General features: G+C 32.2%; 3 protein-coding genes across 7 annotated transcripts; 2 read left to right on the forward strand and 1 right to left on the reverse strand.

Annotated features, from left to right (window-relative positions):
• The first annotated feature begins 10,281 nt into the window (after positions 1-10,281).
• Positions 10,282-19,254, forward strand: LOC107906071 (phosphoinositide phosphatase SAC2). Of its 5 annotated transcripts, none has more exons than XM_016832929.2 (16): positions 10,282-10,913; positions 11,931-12,135; positions 12,216-12,381; positions 13,050-13,272; positions 13,823-13,899; positions 14,091-14,278; positions 14,376-14,473; positions 14,569-14,702; positions 14,802-14,927; positions 15,258-15,606; positions 15,893-16,014; positions 16,207-16,320; positions 16,963-17,133; positions 17,377-17,535; positions 18,203-18,293; positions 18,666-19,254. In XM_016832929.2, exons 1-16 carry the CDS (start codon positions 10,830-10,832, stop codon positions 18,795-18,797), a joined length of 2,439 nt encoding a protein of 812 aa, XP_016688418.2. In that variant the 5' UTR covers positions 10,282-10,829; the 3' UTR covers positions 18,798-19,254. The 5 variants fall into 5 exon arrangements, with proteins under 5 accessions (XP_016688418.2, XP_016688419.2, XP_016688421.2 ...); XM_016832930.2 differs by having other exon boundaries at positions 17,389-17,535; XM_041093782.1 differs by lacking the exon at positions 10,282-10,913 and adding an exon at positions 11,701-11,816 and having other exon boundaries at positions 17,389-17,535.
• Positions 19,255-19,961: 707 nt separating this feature from the next.
• LOC107906073 (17.4 kDa class III heat shock protein) lies at positions 19,962-20,977 on the reverse strand. Its single transcript, XM_016832933.2, has 2 exons — positions 20,594-20,977; positions 19,962-20,506 (listed from the first exon to the last, which is right to left on the reverse strand). Exons 1-2 carry the CDS (start codon positions 20,792-20,794, stop codon positions 20,249-20,251), a joined length of 459 nt encoding a protein of 152 aa, XP_016688422.1. The 5' UTR covers positions 20,795-20,977; the 3' UTR covers positions 19,962-20,248.
• A 1,924-nt stretch (positions 20,978-22,901) lies between these two features.
• LOC107906070 (auxin-responsive protein SAUR78) lies at positions 22,902-23,929 on the forward strand. Its single transcript, XM_016832928.2, has one exon. The coding sequence runs from the start codon at positions 23,181-23,183 to the stop codon at positions 23,601-23,603; it is 423 nt and encodes a 140-aa protein (XP_016688417.1). The 5' UTR covers positions 22,902-23,180; the 3' UTR covers positions 23,604-23,929.
• Positions 23,930-24,248: the final 319 nt, after the last annotated feature.

The raw sequence follows: 24,248 nt of genomic DNA on the forward strand, positions 1-24,248 counted from the left end.
GATTTTGGACCGCCAACTAGTTTTAGACTCATTTTCTTCTTAATTTTTAGTAACCAACAACAGGGTTATAGAGGTTGTCGTAAAAGGGAAAATAATAACGAAACTTACTAAACCCTAATATTTACATAAAAACAATCGGGCAACTAAAGTAGGCCAGGCCGAGAAGGGGTTTAATATATGTAAGTATATATTATAGCACTATGAATCAAATGTAAGAATGATATGATGTTTGGTGTACTTAGACGTTATTGTTGAGTTAGATAAAATCAATTAATCAATCAGTTTTCATTAGTTGTAAATCTCTATTATATTTAATCATTTCACTATCCTACTTTTATTTTTGCCCAAAGTATTGTGTTTTCCTTTCTTTCTTTTTTTTCTTTTTCTTTTAAATAAGTCAGAAAAATGTGATAATTTTTCGTAAATTTTAAAGATTCAAATTATTCAATTCAATAAGAAATAATTATTTTAATTAATTAAATTCCGGATTCAGATATTGAGATCATTGGAGAGTTCATTGATTAAACAAATAAAATATTTATTATCCTATATTAGATCTCGTTATAGGTTTTGATCATATCTACTCTTTTTTATACAATGCCTAGAATTACTCATAACCCTTTCCCAATCCATACATAGGAGAATGATGCACCTCAACGCACTCAAAGCCACATCCTCTTGTATTGACGATAATGTCCATGTCAATTGAGTTGGGACTCAATGAACGATATTTGTGTCTTTTTATTTATTATATAATTTCTTTAAAAAAATTAACTACTTCACAAAATATATATAATTTCTTTAAAAACCGTTTTTATAAAAAAATAAATGATGTCCTACAAATTTTTTTTCATTTGTAATAAATATTATTCATTTAAATGATCCTTTTACGATTTTTTTTTGTGTGAAATACCCTAATATGTATGAAGTAATGAACCGTGAAGGTGGGAGAGTGAAAGCAACAACAACAACAACGAGAGATGATGAACAATAGCGTGTGAACCTGAACTTTAAAACATTTTTTGTCCGTAAAAAAATTTATGTAGAAAATATATTTTTAAAATATTTATATAAAAAATAAATAAAGTTTATATGTTATATTTAAAATATTAGTATATGATATTAACAAGAGAAATTGGAAACGTTTTAATTAATTTATGGGTATTAAGATGGGAATAGAAGAGTTGATGCAAAAGGACAAAAGTTGATGGCAATGATTAGTGGGGGTGATTAATGGAAGAGGGGGTGCCATATTTTTCAACGTGAAAGACTATTTATGTAAATAAATTACAAGATAAGACGTGGAGAGGGAAATGAAGTGGCAAAGCTTTTGCCACAGATTGCTGGAATGGGAATATGGGCTTTATTTGTAGAGTCTTACAACACAACCATATCAGAATATATTCTACGACCCCAACACTATAAATAAACAAGAGATTAGAATCATTGAATTTTGAAAGTTTTGTGTGACAATTTACCTACTTTTTAGGTTTTCTGCATTTCCAATCATTCTTCCTCTTTCCCTAATATTCCATTCTTTTGGAATTTTGGATACTTTTAAATATATCTTTTGAACTAACTAAAACGTTTTTGCACGTTATAAGTTTTTTTTTCTTTTTTTCTTTTTGAAGGAGGGTGAAGAAATAATAAGGGTAATTTACACTATTAGTTAATAAATTATGAGTAAGTTTTTGTTTTGGTCACTTAACTAAAATAAAGTTACAATTTGATCACTGGACTATTCAAAAGTTTTTATTTCACTCACTTTTAAAAGATATATAGATAGATTAAATTATTTATAACCTTATAGCAAAGTGAAGTCCTAAATATTTAAACCTCCGAATGACGAATTAAAATTATTATAACTAGATCTGATTATGGACTAAAATATAAACCCAAAAAATAAGTTTGGACAAAAAATAAGACCCGTTTAAAAAGCCTCAAGTAAACCTTTTTTTATTGGCTCAGCTCGGCCTAACCTGACCCAAATTTGTAAAAAAAAAATTGATGTTGTTTTTTTATTATATTGCCATTGTTTTTCATTGATTAACTGTAATGGCCTAAATTCAAGGTTACTGGAACAGTGGTTTCGTAGCTACAAATCTGATTTAAAGGTAAATTTATTTTAATATTTTTGCATGATTATTGATATGATATGAAAAATCGTACGAAAATATAGATAGAAGAATTTTACCGATTTAGTGGTTAGTTAGAAAAAGAAATTATTGAAGAAATTGGGTAAAAACAAGGTATCGAGACCTCGATCTCGTAAAACCGAGTCAAAAATATTTTTATAAATATTTATGAAATGTTAGTAATATGGTATTAAAATTTCGTTAGAAAATTTTAATGTTTGGGTACTCAATTAAGTGAAAATGACTAAATTGAAAAAGGTGTAAAAGTTACTAGAAGGATTAAATAGCTCAATTGTTAAATGAGGAGGGACATAAATTGTAAATAATCCCAAAAGGACATATTTTAGGCGACATAACTTGAGAAAAATCAAGACAATTGGTGAAATAAGGGTAAAATGGGAAAATAACAAATTTTACTAACATAAAAATGGAACCAAATTGGAATATCTAGAATTCTCTTTATTTTTTTGCATTCTCATCAGCCAAAAACGTCCTAAGGGTTTATTCAAGCTGATTTTTCATTATTTTTGCACCAAGCGAGTTAATCCTTACCTTTTTCTTGCAATTTTTATATTTCTAAGACTTTTACAACTAGGTCCTATTACTAAATTCATTAGTTTTTTATTTTATGAATGAAATTGAAAGGTTCTATGAATATGTGCTGGAAATTTATGATTAAATAGCATGAAATTGAAGCTTTAATTTGTTTATGAGATGATTTTATTAGGTAATTTCAATAGAAATTGATTTGTAGGACCTAATTGTGAAAATGTTTGGAATTAAAGTCTAGTGCTAAAATTATGATTTCCAAATGTTATAAAGTAGTTTAAAGTGATGGGATAAAGTGTTAATTGAGAAAAATTAGCTCAATTGAGAGGTTAATTGAGCAGGGATGAAATTATCATTTATTGAAAGCTTAGGGAAAAATGATAATTAACATCATGCACTAAAATAGTTTTGGACAGCAGTAGTCTAACTTTGAAAAATTGTAGAGATCGAATTAGAGGATGAATAAAATATGAAATTAAAGCTTATTGAGTCTAGTTTGTTATAAAAGAAACGATGTAAGCAATGGAATTGTAAATCATGAGATATAATAGATTTTGTGAGACAATGTCAGAATGAATTCGGGTTCCCCTGTTCTGACTTTGGAAAATCATGAAAAATTAGAGCAAAATAATTAGGGGCTTAAATTTATATGTTTAAAGTCATTAATGAGTCTAATTCAAAAGCAACAAGCGAGGACATCATCTGAATTCTGTACAATAAGATAATTAATTTTTAGTGAAGAGGGGTCGGAACTGTCGAACAGTGAAACAGTGGGAACTTTAAAGAATAGACTGTACTTATTGGCTAAACCAAAAATTCTGAAAATTTTATGGTAAGAACATATGTGAGTCTAGTTTCAGGGAAAATTAGCGGATCTTAATTTGGAGTTTCGTAGCTCAAGATATAAATAATTTAGTGACTATGACTCAATGAGACAGCTTTGAATGCATTATAAATAATAATGGAATTGTAGAGAATGTTACATATGAACAAGAAATGTATTAGATTAATGATTAAATGTATTTATTTAAATCCAGAAAATTCAAATACGAAGCTAGATCGAGGAAAAAAAATTCGGGACTCGTAGATTTTTGTTTACGAACAAGTATCGAGGTAAGTTCGTGTAACTTGAATTATATTCTTAAATGCTTGAAATGTTTGTTATTGATGTGAATATGATTTGAATGTTCATTATATGAAAATTGATGAAACATTGATATATTTGATAAAAAGAGAAAATAAATCTCGATTGAGTGGAAGGAAAATTCGATGGATCTCTGAAAAGGAATTGACGGTAAAAAGGATCTAGCCCGGACGGGTGATCCTATCCTAATATTTCTTTCCCGAAGAATATATGGAAAATGGATTTAGCTCGGACGGGTAATCCAAATTAGGGTCTGAATTTAGCCTGAACTGGTAATTCAGATCCAAGCTCATTAGAGTAATTGTCGTTGCAGGGGATTTAGCCTGGACTGGTAATCCCGACAATACTCTATGAGTTTACATTACAGGAGATTTAGCCTGGACTGGTAATCCCGCTGTAAGGATGAGGTTCGCGGGAGTGTGCTCTCTGAAATGGAAATGTGCGCACATGAATATGAATTGAAGGACCCGGATTTGTACACTAAAGTGTACCCCTGAAAATCCATCAAAATTCCGAGAAATTCAACAGGATAAGTATGGAAAAATAACAATGAAATAGAAATCATGATATTAATGAGCTCATCAATCATGGTATATATATTATTGATATATGGAAATTATTGAACTAACTTGAATGTTGAGTTTGTTCATGTTGAAGGAATAATGCATTGAATGGGTGTATGAATGTTTATTGCATTGTATTGAAAATATTAGCTAAGTATAATTCTTGTTACATGAGCTTACTAAGCATAAAGTGCTTACCCTGTTTCATTTTCCCTTGTTTTGTATTGTTAAGAGCTCGGAGGTCGGATTTGGTCGAAGACGCATCACACTATCAACCTCAAGATCTCGGTATATAAAGAAACTTTATTTTGGAAATCAATGGCATGTGTAAGCTAATAAAATAAATGTTAATGTGAAATGAATGTATGGTTAGCCATTGGTATGGCTAACAAATTTTTGTTTTGGTATGTAATGAGGTTATCTTATGAATATGTTAAATCTATATTGGAAATATGTTGATAAGAATTGATTGTGTTGGATTGGTCTCGGTTTAAAATTGCAGGGTAGATTAGATATTTATAAATGGGTTATATTGAGTTCAAAAAAAAAACATTGAGATTTTGCGAAAAATTTCTTATGGTTTCGATTTAATCTCGGTTTGGTCCCGATGTATGTTTTGGGCTTCGGAGGCCTATCTAAGGGACGTCATGACATGTTTCGATAAATGAATAGTATTTAACTCGTAACACGAAAAATTTATTTGGTAAAATCTGGTAATGCCTCATACCCTATTTCGACGACGAATACGGGTATTACATTAACTATCATTTTGCTATTATTTTGTTCTCATTGTTTGGATATTGTATAGCTCTGATTTTATTATTAATTTTGTTACTATTTTTTAAAGTATTTGCTTGTTAAGTTGTAGCTATTTTAATGTTATTTAAGTATAAAATTTTTATTATTTTTTTCATTTGTTGAGAAATATTTATTTTAATGTTCTTAGTGTATTTAATGTATTATATTTTTTAATTTTAATTTTATATAAAAAATTTAATACGGACTAATCAAACCAAATTTTAATAAATTTTAAAATTTAATTTTCGAACCGAATGAAGTGCAAAATCTAAAAACAAGTTTAAATTTTTTACTTGGCGAAATCCTACCGTGACCAGCTCTAATCATAACCAATTGGAATAGCGCAACATTCGAATATAAAAGCAAGGCAAAGTCCAAACATTATGATAATAACTATTTGCTAACATTTGAAAATACTTAAAAAAAGAGTCATTTTTGTTGTATCATTTGGTATCGAAATCATACTATTAAGCCTATTAGTGCTTTGTTTCTATTTTACAAAAATAAAATATAAGAAAAAGTGAATCAAATGTTAAGAACATGTCAACTTTTCCAGATTAAAAAAGAAAAAAAGAAAAAAAAAGGAAAAGAAGCCTGCTTTTCTTTTGACTTGAGCGATATAGACAACTCAGTATATTAGGACAAGTCTAACACCCAAATATTAAAAGTCCAATGACTTTTTTACAATAACTATGCCTTAATTTGGCATAGCTTAGTTATTTTTTAAATGTTACATAAAAATTTAAAATACCAAAATATTCTTATCATATTATTTACTTATAATGTTTGGTTTCACTTAATCTCAGTTAGACAAATCCTTCAAAAAGATTCATTCAATTTAATTCAAAAAGAATTTCTCATATTTCTTATAAGATTTATGATGAATATATTCTTGAGGATCCAAATCTATTTCCGTAGAAAATATTATTATTTTTTAAGGGTGAAAATAATATTTATTTTAGTTACTTAAAAATATCATAAAATAATTAATCCTGATTTTTGAAAAAAATATACATATATTTTAAACTAATTTAGTTTACATAAATATCGAATAACATTATATAAAAAAAAGTTAAAAATCCCAATTTTTAAAATTAAAGGTAAATTACACCCAATGTTATTAAATTATTAATAAATTTTACATTTTGATGACTAAACTTTAAAATTTTATGAAATAATCACTAATTTATTTTAAATTTCCATTTAAATCTTTGTGCTATTAAAACCGTTGTTATATAATATACCGAATACATCAATAAAAATATATATATTACTAACTTAGTATGTTAGGATAATTTATCCAAAACTAAGGGTAGTTTTAGATGGACGATTGGGTGTGGTGCGGTACGGTGCATTTAACTTACTTTTTGTCTCATGCTACAGTATTACTACAATATCTAATCTTATCACCACCACTATTTTTACACTAACCGTAAGTAAACGCATCTCCCATCCAAACTCACCCTAAATCAATAATGGAACCGAAACACTTGCGAGTGCAGCCCGACCAAATCGGACAAAGCACATGCTATCCCCGGATCCACCTTTGTGAGTTTTCCATTCGACTCCTTAAGTCCATTTGCCGGACACGTGGCGACACTGTGGGGTCCAGAAAGCAAATAGGAACGGGAGCTAGTATAGTAAACCCTGCATATTTCACGTGCCTGATAAGGATGATGAAACGTCCACGTTTTGCAATAGTTATTGGGCCAGTTGTCTTGTCTGATCTCTTTCTTCTACGCCAGAGATCCTTGCCACGTTGAAATGGTCATCTATCTACATCGTACGATCGTCATCCCTGGGGTCCCATACATCGCCTTCCTCTGTCTATTTCATTTTGCGGTCAACTCTGCCTCTCTCTTTATTTCTTTAATTTCTATCTTCGTTTTCGTGATCAACATTAATTAATTAATTAAAGATAAAGAACAACTTTAAGAATAGAAAAAAGGCGAAAATAAAGTTGTCCTCCTCTGATTGGCTTTCGATTGTTAAGTAGATGTTTGCGTCTTTGCACATGTCAATTCTCAGTTAAAATAATGTTTTCATTATTGATGATTTCCCTGTTGATTATGAATTTATTTTGAAAAGAAAAAAGATTTGTTTTTTAATACGTCTTGGTTTGTATTTTTTTTATATATTTAAATTTTTTCCTATTTGAATATAGTTCAATTATCTATTAGCCTCCGTTAGTCATTAAATGTAACTTTTTTAGTGTAATTTGGATTTTCAAACACCGGTTTTACCTGCTTTTCGTATTGTTATGACGTTGAATCTGCACTTTCATAGTTATTTCCTTTTGTCTCAATAGATAGGGATTGAAGATTAGCTGGGCTCTTGTTATTACTTGACTAGATTAATTATTTTATTTTATTTTATTTTCAAAACTTTTTTTTTATAAATTATCAAACTTGAATTTTTTAAATCATTTACAATTTGCTTTTATTTGAATATACATTTTTATAAGTTTTTAAATAATCAAAATTTACATCAAATTTGGGATCATGAACTTATACTAAATTTAGAGTAACTTGGAGGATTATTATAATGATTGTGCCATGTCATTACTTGACTTTATGTTTTTTTTTTCTAATTTATAACTCTTAAATATTGCATCATTACATTTTAATAAAATTCAAATTTAAATATCAAAATAAAAAATTACTAATTTCAAGATTAATATAGAGAAAACAAACTTCAAATAGTAAAATGGATTATAAAACATTACACAGTCCCTATTCATATGCGAAAAGTGTAGCACATTCGGTTAGAACGTCAGTGGGAACTCACTGCGAAACTGTAAATATGACGGCTAAATCTTCTTTATTTCTTAATTAAATATATTTACATGATCTATTATGTGAATATGTGATAGTAATATTAAAATTTATTATATAACAATTAATGCTGTAAGTTTTATATTTAACTTACCTAATGAAAATAAAAACAACAATATCTGATCTTTCCTTTCTTTCTTTTTCTTTCCATCGTGCAATAAAGTCTTAATATTATTAGTTATAAAATGTGTGGCTCAAATCGACAAAAAGATTAAACCATATACTTTCCATAATCTCAACTTCCTCGAGCCAATGAAGATTAAACAAACATAAATATAATACGAGACCAAAAATATGAATACGAGTATATAAATACTTAAAAATCTATATGATAGGAATTATTATTTCATTAAAATTCATATAAATAAGTTTAAATATGACTGTGATAGGATAACATAGAAACATATGAAGAGTTATATATTGGTGACACGATGGTACTCACTTTTACATTCTACATATGATTAATAAATTGTGGTTCCAAGTGTCCTTCACAAGGATCTCTAGAAAAAAAGAAAAGAAAGTGTCATCCCAAGGACAGTAAATGAAAGCCTAACAAACATGCTTCATTAACGTGGCATTTGAATAGTATTAATTATTTTGATGAATTGCTAATTGATTTCTTAATCGATGATCAGCATAAAATATTCTCTCTTCATACTGTCGTACTGTATATTATTTTGAAATATTGGAAGTCCCATTTTCAACAAGTTTTTATATTATCTTTTAGCCTTTGAAATTTGAAACTCTACTTATATATAAAACAATTTGTTTATTCTTTTAATTGTTTGCTATTTACATCACTCAAATAAATTATTATATATTTTATAAACCACCATTTTTATTATATTTTTAATAGTAAATCTTATAAAGAATATATATATTCATCTATATTGACAACAATAGTCATGTTAATCGAGCTAATATTTAATTAGATATAAAGAATATTGAATAATCAAGAGTTTAAAGAATTTTGAATATTATTTAAAGAGATGAAATGATATATTAACAAATACCGAGTATAGGGATAAAACACATTACATTTCAAATAAAAGTTTAAAAATTTTTTAAAAAATTTTATAAACTCAACATAAAAGTACCTTAAATCTATAAAAAAAAGATCACATGTGATATTTTTATTCTTTAATTAAAAATAAGGAAAGATAAAAAATTAATACCACTCTTGAATAATCAAAGATAATATCTAAATTAATTACATACCAATCCTTGTATTTTTATTTCTTTCAAATAACCACAAATAAGGGAAAAAAATATTTTCTACTTTTTTATCCTATCAAATATGGTATTAAATTCCATTTTAAGAATGGATGACTACGCAACAAATTGGGCATAAAATTACACGAATATCAAGTGTATGGCGTGTGCCAAGGTTTCTTACTAAAACAAGACAAGTAAATTGTGGTGACAAAAGCATAAAAATACATAAACCAAAAATTGAATAAGAAATTCCGGCGTGGAGATCTCATTAATGTACATAATTAAATATAAATTGGAAATTAAAATTAATTAATTAAAAAAATTCAAATATTAGATATAATCACAAGTTTTATTTTTTCAAAATATGATTATAATAAAATACGGATAAAAAACTTAGATTAAATCTTTAGTTACATTACTTTTAAATTCGATGGTAACTACTAAGATTACCGTGAAAAAGGAATAAAATATACAAATATATAATCAGGAAGATGAAGATCCCAATTTGAACAGGAAAATGTGGAAAATGATTTTATGAATAATAAAAATTGATAGATCCAAACCGAGTCAATAAACCAACAAATGCATAAACGACAAGTTCACGTGGTAATTCTAGAGTATGTTACCATATTGGAAGGCGCTTTAAATTAAAATGTTCTTGCCTTATCTAGACCGTTAAAAATGGCGATAATAAAAAAAATCTTCGAGATTGATTTGATGAATTCCAAACAAAATCTGGCAATGGATATTGATCACAGTATTATTGAATCTAATTATTTTATACATAATTATGATGTTATTCTTAAATTTTATTTTATTTAACATAATTAAACGACACGTGACAGTATTATAATTTCACTTGCAAAATCTTTTATTTAAATGAAATCAGTATCTTTAATTAAGTCATATGGTAATCAGAAGTGGAGGCATACACTAGATACCTCCCTCCTCGAGCCTCGACCGATTCAAGCGAGTCATAACTCGTCAAACTCAAACCAATGATTGTTAAAAATCAAAGGGGGGAAACAGCATAGAAACGGAAGTTACAGTTGACGAACTCCTATATTTTCTCGTTATTACTATCCATAATATCGATTTTTATTTTATTTTATTAAAATTTAAAAAATCGATATCTTGCAATTTTTATTTTTTCTGCAAAATAAAAATAATTATTGTTTCATTCGTATATATATATTATTACTATTTTTTGGGGTTAGTTTTTGTGGTTGTTCCAAGTCTCTAATAGCTCTGCCTTCTCGATCTCTCTCTTCCTCTTTTCGACAAACCATAACGTTTATGCAATTTATTTAATTTAGTTTTTTTTTCCTTTTCTTCTTGCTTCTTTTTTTTGGTCAGCTTGTGGTTTCCATTTTGATTCATCGAATTGTGACGCGTTTTTTCCTTTTTTTTTTCAAAAATTTCGCGTTTTTATCTTATATATGCAGTGCTTGTAAATGGATTCAATTTTGTGAAGTGAGAGAGTTTGTTATTTTTTTCTTTGCTTATATTTGTTTTTCGCGAGTTATCTTTGATCTGTGGCTTGAGTGAACCCGAGCTCTGAGGCTCGGGGAACTGAGGATCCGAAAAGCTGATGGCAGGCGAGAGTGGCAGTGATGCTGGACCCGACTCCAGTCCTTGTTATTTGCAGAAATTCAGACTCTACGAGACTCGCTCGGTACATTTCATCTCTCATCCTATATACATACATGTATAAAATATAGTTATACATGTGCTTGTACATGTACTCCTTTGCTTGTGTATGCCGCTGTTGGTTTAAGGATTTTTTGACTTGTTAGTTTTGAATTTTGATCATTGAAGTTGCTTAATGATTAGCCCGCTATATTTCTTCTCGATCTTTTTGGTTGTTTTTGTTTCTTATGGCGATTTTTAACGAAATTATTATTATTTTGGAAGTTTCTAGCATATATGATGATTTTTTAGCTTTAGCTTAGAAAGCTGGTCTGTGATTTGTCTGTTTTTTTTCTTTTTTGGAATGATTTGATTTTTTATTGATTCAAATTTGAAATATTTACTAGATGGATTTATACATGTTTTGCATAAGAAACAATCGCCGAATAGTTCTTTCTGATGTTTTTTTTTTTTGGTTGACTGAGAAATTGTCGTTTCAAAGCGTATAGAACTGGTTTTAATTCGCAATACCAGTTTTAATTAAACAGTTTAAGTTCTGTTGTCAAAGCTTGTGCTTGTTACCAGCAACGGTTTGGCTTAATTTGCATTTGGTGTTCTTTCCATATCCAGTACTCAAAATTTTTTAACATTCTGAAATTCGAGTTAAAAACATGAATTCTTCTTGTAACAAATAGGCTTATGATTGTTGTATTTCCTCTCGTTTTCAGTTCTCTTTAATTGCAATCATGTCATATTAAAGGTTGGACTGTTTTTCTTAATCTCATAAAACTCCTGAGATTATGGCCAGTGATTGTTATTGTGCTATAGGTATACACAAACATCCATCTTGCATGATATCTTACAAGTCCCTATGCTCTGAGCAAGTTCTATATTATCAGATAGCTTGTCATTTTCTCCTCTCTTTTTTGCTATGATGCTGATAGGAATGGTACAGCTGCCTTTTCCTTTTGCACCTAAAATTTCTTTGAGCTGATAATTATGTGGTTGCCATCTCCATTCCGAAATATTGATTCAACATTCATATATTCCTTCTGTGCAACAGAACTTCTATATGATTGGAAGAGACAAGAATAGAACTCTTTGGATGGTACTAAAGATTGATCGGTTGGACCCATCAGAACTTACTGTTATTGAAGATTCTACAGCATACTCGGAAATTGAATGCTTTGATCTGTTAAGAAGGATACATGAAGGAAACAGGTCCTCAGGCGGACTTAAATTTGTTACAGCTTGTTATGGAATTGTTGGTATGTAGTACCTGTCAGGTTCTCCTCCTCACTCCTTGTCATTTCAGTATAAGCTCATTAGCTTCCCCCTTTTAATTCAGGGTTTATAAAATTTTTGGGATCTTATTCCATGATGCTGATCACAAAAAGAAAGAAGATTGGTGCAATTTGTGGCCATACTGTCTATGCCATTTCCAAGAGCGAGATGATACCGATTTCAAAATCTCCTAATCAGTCCAATATGGCTTATTCTAAGAATGAAAAAAGGTCTTTTGTCAATTCTTCAAGTAAATGTAATATGTCATTGGTACTTAGAAGGAGACCTGAGATTTTCACTGGAAGTATTCATTTTCCATTTGTATTTAGATGGATTTGTGTTATGTTGTGGTTATTTTTCTTCTTTTCATTTAATCATGTTTTCTTGGACAATTTTGAGTTCTGGACTTCTGTTTTAGAAGTAAAGAGTTCCATGGTGTGGAGGTAATCTCTGTACCATTTTTGTCGATACATCCCTAATGTTATATCATTGATGTGGTCGTATGCAATTAAAGCACTTTTCTGGCTAAATTATCTTCCATTTTGTATTTCTTTTGTTTTCTATTTTATGTTGAAACAGTTAAGTCAGCTTTCACGGATTTGATGTTGCATCATCTTTAGTTAATATCGTTTTGTAGAGGCTTTTGCAATTTCATGTCCTGCATATGTACAGGGGCCAACTTCATTGCAGTGTAATGTTAGTATAACATGTTGAGTAAGACAAGGTATCATCAGGGTTACTGGGGGAAAATTGCTATCTCTCGCTTTTATTTCCTGGTTAACTTTTATGTTTAAGCAGTCGTTCTCATTTCTCCGTGTTCCTCTTTGGTTCAAATAATAAATGCGTTGATTTGACTTGCCATTTCTTTTGTTTTTGTCTTTTTTGATTGTTGATGCAGATACAAGAAGCTTCTCTCGACAGTGGATCTCACAAAGGACTTCTTTTTCAGCTACACATACAATGTCATGCATAGTCTTCAAAGGAATTTATGTAGGAATGAGACAGGAGAAGTACACTATGAAACAATGTTTGTCTGGAATGAGTTCTTAACTCGAGGGATTCGCAATACTCTCAAGAATACTTTATGGACTGTTGCTTTGGTATATGGCTTTTTCAAGCAGGTATGATACACTTTAGGCTTTTTCCTGTTCATTTATTTTTGTGATAAGTGATAATGGAAGTAATATTTGATGGAAGATTGTTAAGTTCAGATAATTATATTAGTTTCTTTCAGTTTCTATGTCTGGTTTTTGCTTAAAAGATGTTGCTTTAGAGAAATATAGGTAACCCTGAACTTTATTACCATTTTCAGGGATGCAGAATTGTTTCTGGTTATGGAGTAGCTGTCGAATGTTATTTGTTGTCTTGCATTGACTAATGCTTTTTTAAAAAAATTTAATCCATATTATTGGACCAACCATTATATTTACAATTTCGTTGGTTTTATTTTATTGAATGGAGTTCCTTTGTCAATATGCTTAAGGAGCATCATTGACCATTTACAAGGTTTTCTCTTATAGCATTAGGTACCTTAAAAAGTAGTAACTAAAGATGAACTAGATTCTGTCTCAAAATTTTGCTCATCCAAGTTAGCTCGAAGTTTTTGTTTCCATTTGGTGCATAGTTTAAAGTTTTGATCTAATGTTTGTTGTTTCCAACTTTGATGTCCAGGTGAAACTTTCTGTCTCTGGCAGGGATTTTTGTTTAACTCTCATTTCAAGACGTTCTCGACATTATGCTGGGACAAGGTTAGATGCTTTACGAGCTACTTGTTGAAATGCATGCTAGATTAGTTGGAACTGCCCTTAACCATTTCTTGTGGAGTACAATTTCTTAGGAAAATGAACTTTGAGCTATTTTCCATTGTCTTTGTGATTTCACTTTGTTGTTTGTGTGTGTTTATTTTATTTTTGTTGCTTACGTCTCTTCTGTTGCATAGATACATGAAACGTGGAGTTAATGAGAAAGGTAGAGTGGCAAATGATGTTGAGACAGAACAAATTGTGTTTGAAGATGTTCATGAAGGGTGCCCTACACAAATAAGTTCTGTTGTCCAGAATAGAGGCTCTATTCCACTTTTCTGGTCTCAAGAAACTTCACGCTTGAATTTGAAACCGGACATTATATGTACGGGTTCTCTCTTGTTACATAAAAACACTGAGAGCAATAGTTATGCAGTTCTACTTCGTAACTACTGTTTCTTAATCTCGCCTTTTGCTTCCAGTATCAAAGAAAGATCCAAATTATGAGGCCACGAGACTACATTTCGAAGATCTTGTTAGGAGATACGGAAATCCAATAATCATCTTGAATTTGATAAAGGTAGACTTTGAACTTATCATTTCTCCATCAGCAATGATTCCCCTATCAGCAATGATTTCCTGATTCATTATGCTTTCTACTCTGGTGATTAACAGAGGTTTGAGAAGAAGCCTCGTGAATCTATTCTTCGTGCAGAGTTTGCAAATGCCATCAGATTTATCAATAAAAGCTTATCCAAAGAGAACCGTCTGAGGTTCCTTCACTGGGACCTGAACAGTCACTCCAGAAAGTACTTCAATGCCCCATGCACCCCTTGAATATGCAAAATTCTTTCTTACTATTGTTTTCAAGGATTGTTCACTTAATAGATGTTGATCATTTTCTACAGAGCTACAAATGTGTTGACACTTTTAGGCAGAGTGGCTGATTATGCATTAAACTTAACGGGCATATTTTACTATCAAGTAACATCAAATCGTAGACAAGATGGGTTATTGACTTTGTCTTGCTTAGTGTAAGTTCCATTAAATGATTTGCTCGTATTTTCATGATGTTTTAGTTGTCTTCTCTTTTCCTTGTTAGTTGACTATATTGTGCAAATATAAGCCTCTGAAGTTCCTGTTCTTTTGCTTCTACTCTGATTGAAGAATGTCTGTTTGGTCTCCCCTTTCTGTCATTAATTATCTCCTGTAATTATGCCAGACTACATCATTTATGCATGTGTAACCAACAGTGTTGTCCGTGCCCTCCTTCTATGTTATACTACTTATGCTATTTCTCAAGAAAAGTGATACTACTTATGTTATCATATCATTTATGTTATACTACTTACGCAATTTCTCAGGAAAAGTGATGAGTGCCCTGCCAAAATTCCTTCGGAAAAAAGTGATGATTTTGAGAAGTGGGAAACAGATGTTGCTAATGATAATGAGAGCATTAGTGAGAATGCAAAACCTCCCATGTTTCAAACTGGAGTACTCAGAACCAATTGCATTGACTGTCTTGATCGGACTAATGTTGCTCAATATGCCTATGGATTGGTGGCTCTTGGACACCAGCTCCATGCTATGGGCTTCACAGAATCCCAAACTATTGATCAAAACAGTCGTTTGGCTGAGGATTTAATGGGTGTTTATGAAGCAATGGGTGACACACTTGCTTTACAATATGGTGGTTCTGCGGCACACAACAAGGTATTTCTTACAGATTTGAGGAGCTTTTGTAATCATCCCAGATAAATTAATGATGATAAAACACTATAATTTTCATATTGAATAAATGTTCCGCCCATGGTTATCACATTAACTTTTAGGGTTTTAAGATGGCAGTGCAGATATCAGAACTTGTTAAGATTATGGAGTGGCTGGTCCTGTCATGACAATAAAGCTTACTACTCCGGCTTCTGAGTGCTTTAACCGAAACCTTTAGGTATTAGGCCCTGCGTACATTTTCTTATTGTGCATTTGTTATGTTTAACAGATATTTTGCCAGCGGAGAGGCCAATGGAAAGCAGCAACTCAGTCACAAGAGTTCTTCAGAACTTTGCAACGCTATTATAGCAATGCATACATGGATGCAGAGAAGCAAAGTGCAATTAATTTGTAAGATAAATGCAAATCTTATTATTCATATTGCAGTTCTTGACAAATGGTACTTAGGGTGTGTTATGTAGCATAGATGGTCCTGCACGATGGGGAGTTCCCCCAGTGCACAATCCCATGCTACCACACACTCATACTGCTAGAGGATGGTGATAGATAACGCTACTAGAATTTTGGCATTACTCTATACAGGTTCTTGGGTCACTTTCAGCCGCAACAGGGTAAACCAGCCCTCTGGGAGTTGGATTCAGTCCAACACTATTCAATAGGAAGGAATGGTCCTAATCGTTATAATGAGAATGCTAGGTATATCAAGTTTCTGAATTGCAAATATCTATTATACCAATTTTCGAGTTCCAAGGATTTCGTTTACTCTACGCTGCCAAAGAATTTTTGTTCAACATATAATGCAAATGTTTCTCGATACTTTTAATGTTTTGATGTAGAATGTTGTGCTCGTAAATTTAATCTCTGAATTCCAAATACTGTTATACCAAATTTCCGGTTCCAAAGTTGTCTTTAGACTATATGATGCCACATAATTCTAGTGCTAGATATAATATGCAGATGTTTAGCAATATTTTAATGTTTTTATGTACAATGTTGTGCTAGTAAAATCTACTCTGAATCGCAAATCTCTGTTATACCAAATTTCCAGTTCTAAAGATTCTTTTAACTAATAAGCTGAGGTTTAGCAATATGTTGATGTTAAATGTACAATGTTGTGTTTGTAAATCTAATAGCTTTTATGTTTTGAAAACTGCCCTTTTTTTACTAGTAGAAAGTGGATAGTGCTTTTGTTTAGTAACATCAATATTCTTTTATGTGTTTGTTATAGATGAATGAAATATTTTTTTGACTTGCTGTTTGGAGGTCCTCTTTCAGTATAGTAAACCAGACCTTTAATGCAAAAGCAGCTAATAAGATCACTTTCAAATATATCTGTAGGCCATCTTTTAAAAGATCACTGTCTGATGGCAACATTGTCTGTGACATGGATTCACCCTTGGCTCCTTCAAATATTGGACACCGTCAGCCTTTGTGTGAAAATAGAGGAACTTTTAATGGTCTTTCTGAGTCCACTCCAGAGATCCCAACATCTGAAATTTCTTATTCCAGGTGCAAACCTCTTTTTCTTGTTCCAGATTTATTATCTTGAAATTTCTGTTGTGATTATAGTTCTTGTAGAGGTTAATAAGAAGGTAGCGTATAAAGGTGCAAACATAGTAAATGTTTGAAATCTGTTGGTGTCTATGCCTAAGAACTATCATGACAATCCATCTTTAATAATTTAAACTGATTCAGAGACTTCAGCTTGCTCCTTTGACTAAATTTTGGCTGGTTTACTTGGTTCACTCCAAGAATGTCTTGCAGGCAGCTTTTCGGAGATATGGAGGACCAATTTCTTGAAATTGATGGTATTTGTTATGATGAAAATGGTGATGAATGTAATTGCACCAATTTTGATCTGGACTGGCCTTCGTCATCAGGAAATTCATGTGATGATGATATATTTGACAGGTAAGTTAAAGTCATCTCCAGTTAGATTACTTCAAAATGCTGACAGTTAGATTACTTTCAAAATGCTTTCCAGATATTTTCTCTCTGAAACCAACAATGCCAACCAATCAAATTATGTTTTCTTCTCTCTACTTTCAGCTAGTTTTCACACTATTAATTTGAACAAAGCCATCAACTACTTAGTTTCAGTTTGTTATTTGGCACAGGGTGGGAAATTGTACTGGAAACTATCATTTGTTTTTGTCATTGTCAGGGGTGATAACTTTCTTATTCACTTTGTTGTATGTGCTTATACTTCTATATTTGTAGAATAAGACTTGGGAGTGTTTGAACTTGAATGAAGACAAAAAAGCAATAACCGTTTTATTAATTTCAACCTGAGATGGAATTTTACTTGTGAAATATGAAAATTTCTATAGGTAGAAGAATTGGTCTGGACTTAAAATATAGTGAAATTAGACACAAAGTTAGGAATGGTAAAAGATGGAACTGAAGTTGGAAATGTTGTAATGTTGCCAGTAAGCTAATGTTTGTCGTGAAAGATGACCACTGCTTTGTTTGCTGGGATTTTATGCCACTCTATACTTGCTGTCAGGACAACTTTTCTTAATATTCTTGCATTTGACTGCTGAAATCTCATAAATGAGTCTTGTATCGTTACTCTCAGATCTACAACAGGCCTATCCTCAGAAAATATTGGCGCCGAACTAAAAATTGATATGACTACATCTCCAAGTGAGTCCGGTTCAAGCATAAAGGTCAGTATTGTTGTTTTCTAGTTGATTAACAATCACGACTGAGATTAACTGAATAGCTGCACAGTTGCAATCATGTCTGAGAGAGTCCCATCATCCTTCGAAGAGAAATAACTAATACGCGAAGCAAAACATGACTTCATGAATTCCTCCAAGTCTATATAATAACGATTACAAAAATACAATGATTATGATTATGATGCGACAAAATATACAAACATGATACAAATTGTCTACATCCAAAAAGAATTTTTTTATGTGCACTAGGGTTAGCATTGCTAATACTTGAGTTTATTAATAGTCTTCTAGATTGCTCTAAATCTATTTCATAGTTCCTATGCCATGGTTAGCAACCCTACTTCTTTAATTGTTTAGGGAGGGGACAGAACTGCATCTGAACTCACTTTTGGCCGTATTCTGGATGAATTTTCTGAGAGTTTTGTTAATTGGGTAACTCATGGAGATATGCTTATTCCTTCAAAGTTTATCTCAAAAGTAGTTCCATGATAAAATATTGTTTCAACAACCAAATCGAACCCATCCGAAGGATGTGTATTCATTTCTAAATAAAAAAATAAAACAAATGTGATGAGATTGAACCAAGGAGAAGAGTTGTGGTTTCTGCTGAGGAAAAAAGTAAGGTTGAACTGGGAAGAAAATAGAGTTATGGCATCTGCTGAGGAAAAAAGTAAGCTTCGACTACGGATTACAATTGAACAGGGAAGGGATAGCTTTTGGAGGAAGCAAAATTTGTACATAGCTATGATTTACTTTGGATCTCTGACCAACTCAATCTGCAAAAGATTGTAAACGTGAAATACCACAGGTGTCGGCCCTGTAAATATTTCAATATTTTGTTAAATAGATATTCTTCTCAACCCTTTCGACATTATTTGCATGCTTGTAATACCTTATAGTTAAACTATTTTTCTTTTGGAAATACCATCTCTGCATTCAAAATTTATCCGCATGATGTAGATTTCAGACTCAAGCATCTTGCAGCAGCCAGAGGTTGCCTGGTTGCTACATTTGGCTCATCAACTATAGGATTCTTCCTATTTCTTGGACATTTTTAAAATTAACTTCTTTCCGTTATATTGAGAGTAAATAATTTATGTAGTAGAACACTCAATTCTATATGACATGAATATATGGAACTCGATCCTCAGCATGGAACATACGATGTCAAAAGTATGACGATGTGAAAGTACAAAACATCCAAATCATAACGACAATGAAGAGATGAGATTATCTTTTACGATCACATGTACCGCGCAGCTGAGGACCCTAACAACTGGAGAAGACGGCCAACGCTGTGCTTAACTACCAATGTCAAAATATACTAAAAAATGTAAGCTATTATTAACGATCAGAGGACAGCACATTGAAAATCTTTGTTAATGGATGGCCATGGTACTAATTTACAGTGCAAATTTCAGCACCGTCCTCTTCACCATTAGTTGCCAACCGAGTGGCAACCCGCAGTTTTTTCAAAGTCGTTACCAAGCCTATGATGTGGATTGTGGAAACAAAGAATTATTAAAGATATGTTTTTCTTCGCAAGTCCTTTGCACTTGGGCTGCAACTGATCACGTTGATTTCATCGAGTCAGTTGCCCTCAGTCCGCACCATCAAGTTAAGCTAAAATTTGGATGAATAAAGCCCAAAATATTAAATATATATGTAATTTTCTCTTCAATTTCGCCTTTTTAATGGCAACCCTTTAGTGCCAGACAAACTACAGGAATTGCAAAATTAGAAGGAAAGACCGTAGACTGAGGAGGAGCAAATCCACCCAATTAAATTACACTGCAAATAAAAATACATACAGAAGAACCACACCTAAATACATCAACCATTGTTTGACTCCTTCAGTTCCCAAAGTTGAGAAACTTGAAAGCCCTCTATAACTTAACCTATCTATCCCCCCCCCCCTTCCCCCCAACAACTAGAACCTTTTAAGCAATCGCAACTTCAACAGTTTTGGGCTTTGGTGGCGGGGGAAGCTTCTCGACAACCACAGTCAAAACCCCATTTTCACATTTAGCCGTAATGGCTGACACATTGGCGTTCTCCGGCAACCGGAACTTCCTCATCAGCTTCTGGGGTGCCTTCCTCTCCAGCCTTATGTATTTGCACCCTTCCTCTTCAACTTCCTCTCGTTTCCTCTTCCCACCGCTTTTAATCACCAATGTATTCTCATCTTCAACAGTAACCTGAAATTCACAAACCAAAAAATCAACGTCAGGAAAAAATCAAAACAGTCCCGGGATGGCTGTTTTTGTTTGTTTAGTTTGTATTACCTGGATATCCGACTTGGACAAGCCTGGAACATCTAAGTAGAAAATGAACTCCTTGGGAGTGTCCAAAATGTCGGCCGGTATGCTACTGCATCCCTTGTTCTCGTGATCGCGGCTTTCGTGAGTCCGTGAAGGGAACATTAATTTCTCGATGTTTTCTGGGAAATTAAACCAATGGGTAAGTGTGTCGGCTACGGCGCTCATTTTTCAAATCGATGTTGGAGACAAGAAGGGAAGAGAAAAATGCAGGGATCTTGGGACGTGAAAAACGAAACAGCTTCCAAAGGATGAATTTTCTGCTTGACTAGTGAGAAAAAGCGGTGAGGGAACCGAGTATATAGAAGAGTAGAAGAAAAATCTGGACAAATCTCAAGTATTTTGGAATCTTCTCCTGCTTACACGCGTCCTTTGTTGTGTGATATTTGTGGAACCCCCGGACCGTGACGTGATGCTCTGACGCTGCCACGTAACCTGCATATCAGTTTGCATTTGATTAATGTATTCTTTTGGGTGAATGGGTTGATCCACTTCCTTATTTGGGCTTCTCTTTTATTTAATCCAAGATTAGGGCCCAAAATAAATAAGCCCAAATCCGGAAAGTAACAAAATCTTTAGTCCTCTCTAAAAAAAAATGAAAACCTTGGAGGAAAAAGTTAATATATTAATGAATAAATAATTAGGTGCTTATTCTTCTTTCTTTTATTTGATTTTGTGAATTCCCCCTGGGAAGGTTTTTAACCGAGAATATATTCGTTTTGGCTTGAATGATTAAAAAAGTAAGGTAAGAATGATTAGTAAAAGTGCACATGACGTAAATCAGTGATATGATCTTCAAATATATTTGTTGAAAAAAGCACATGATGGATGGATGGATGGATCCAAATGCTGAATCTTGTTAGAGATTTCCAACCCCAAATACGTGCCATGCAAAATTCTACCCTATGGCCTATATAATATAGGCAGGCAAGGTACTGCATCAATCTTTTTTAGAAATTATATTACTGGACTGGACCACTATTCTCCGACAATCGGGGGGGACCGCTAAGTTTTATTTCGGACTAATTAAGATTTTTTGTATTACTCTCAATTTACTGCATTTTCCCTTTTAATTATACATACTAATATGAAATTTATTAAAGAAACAGAAGTGAAATTATAATTTACTTTCTCATTTGTTTTTGTTCACTAAAACTTGTGCGGTAATCACAAATTGATTCTGATAAGACTTGAAGGTGATAAGCGAAGAAGAGGCTGGCAGCTGGTATTTCGACATTGTGATTTGACGCTGTCTGAGGGCTCCATTCATTCATCAAACACTTGCATTAAGCTAACGCCTGAAAACAGATGATGCCCCTGCCTCAAGTTGTTACTGACACGTTATTTTTAAATGTTTATTTTTGGATATATTTGAAAATACTACATCTTTTAAGAAATGAAAGGTTTTTGAAAATATGGGATTTAAGTGCTGACCGCTTTACCAACCAACAGATTGTTTTGTAATTAATGATAGAACAAAGAAACCACCATTGCCCTACTATGATTCTATCTTCCATTCTTCCCCCTCCCAATTTTATTATCACCTCTACTCCATTTACGTACAAGTTTGTTTGATAATAATGTTACATCATTATATATCATGTGAATTTTGAGAGTCTTCTTCATCAAGTAGATCCTTTATATGATTCCACCATACAAGTAGTACTAGTAGTAAGATTTAAGCTAATACCCATTTCTATAATCTGTTTTAAGTTTTTTTTTTATAATGCGGTTTAAATAATAAATTTAAATATTCATTATTCTGTTGAATTATTTTCTTATCTTAATCGTATTTAATATTCATGTACAAATAAAATATCTTCATATGCTATTTATTTTGTTATTCTTTTAGTTATGTAAGAGCATTAAAACTGTTTTATATTCAAAGCGAGAATGAAACCCTTAATCGCTGTTAGTGTATAAGGTAAGTTAGGTTGTTAGCAATTTGCTATATAAACTGGTATACTGTTAATAGAGTTAGTTAGCAGCAATTAGTCACTCGTTCATGTATATAAGTCCTACTCCTGGACTGATCCAATCAATCAAATAGTACTAGAATATTCATTCATATCCACTCTATATTAATTTATTATTTCTGTACTTACTAACCATCGCTAATTAATGTAAGAGAAACTATTACCATCTCATCTCTAATCCCATTATATATTACTGTTTATTATTTAAGATATATTTGTATTATTTTAAATATCAAAGGTTAGTAAAAGAAAAGATTGGCCACACCAAATGCCGAAAAGGGGCAACTGGATTTTGCACCAAATATCTCATTCTTAGCTGGTATAATATAATATCAAACAGTGGGCCAAGCACGTATTTGCTAATTGCAATGTTTTTCTTACATGTCTCGGTCTTTGTCGGGTCTGCCCAGGGTCCCCCTTCCTTCTTTTATATACCATCCTTCATCCCTACTTCTCTGCAAATTCCAACCCCCAAAACCAGCACCCTTTTTTTTTTTTGCTTTAGTAGTCTCTCTTTTACATTCCAAAACTAGGCAAGTTAAATCATTTAGCAAAAGGTACTGCAGGTATAGCTAGCAATGGCGAAATTTGGGAAGCTAACGAAGCTCAAGTCTGCAATAAAGAGGTGGCCGTCTTTAACGAAGCTGACCCGTAGCAGCAGTGCCATAGCGGCTGCAGCAGAACCCGAAGGGAAGTCGGTTCCAAAGGGACTTCATGCAGTTTACGTCGGCAAGTCGCGGCGGAGGTACCTGGTAGGTTCCGAAATCATGTGCCACCCGTTGTTCCAGGAGCTGATTGATCGATCCTCTGGTGGTATGGATGATGATGGTGATGATGATCACGATCACTATCATTATGATGATGATGATAATGATGGTGGTGGCCATGAAGTTGTGGTTTCTTGTGAGGTTGTCTTGTTTGAACACTTGCTTTGGATGCTTGAGAACGATGGGGCTCAATTGGGGTCCATGGAAGAGCTGGTTGAGTTCTACACTTGCTAACAAAAACAAAAAAACAACATCTTTAAAGCTCTGTCAAAAGTTGTAAAACATAAATCTATATTTATATATATTGAGGCATCGAAAGGAGAAGAAAAAAAACAACCATATTATAAAAAAATTTCAGTACATTAGGCAGTTGATTTAGTTTTTGTGTGTTCTTTCGAGAAGATGATATTATTACTTCGAGATGTGTTGTTCATCAAGAGCTCCACTGGGAACACTTTTTTCCTTCTTTTTTGCTTTTATATTGCTTGACATGAAGTGTTACTGTCATATAATTACAACCAAAATGGTTGAGAAATGGAAATTTGGCTTTTCTTCTATTATATCTTTCTTTTTCTTTTTTTTGTCCATCTCATGGAACCCTAAATAAATAACTATTGCAAAAGTTAGTTTTGGTTATGGCCCTAATTTTCTATTGATAGTCCAATTGTAGTGAAAAGGATTGAATGTGCAAAAAGGAAAAAAAAAATCAGCAAGTGGGGTTGGCATCGATCAAGCTCACGTTAGCATGATGCTAGGATAGCTTTAAAAGAGCCCTCTACAGTCGTTTTCTCCACAACTGTCCTAATTAAAATCAAGTTGAGTCAATGCAATGCAGAGAGTGAAGAACATGGTATAGTCTTGATAGATGTTGATGGTGAG

The sequence above is a fragment of the Gossypium hirsutum genome, chromosome D05 (assembly GCF_007990345.1).
Source record: "Gossypium hirsutum isolate 1008001.06 chromosome D05, Gossypium_hirsutum_v2.1, whole genome shotgun sequence".
Taxonomy (NCBI): domain Eukaryota; kingdom Viridiplantae; phylum Streptophyta; class Magnoliopsida; order Malvales; family Malvaceae; genus Gossypium; species Gossypium hirsutum.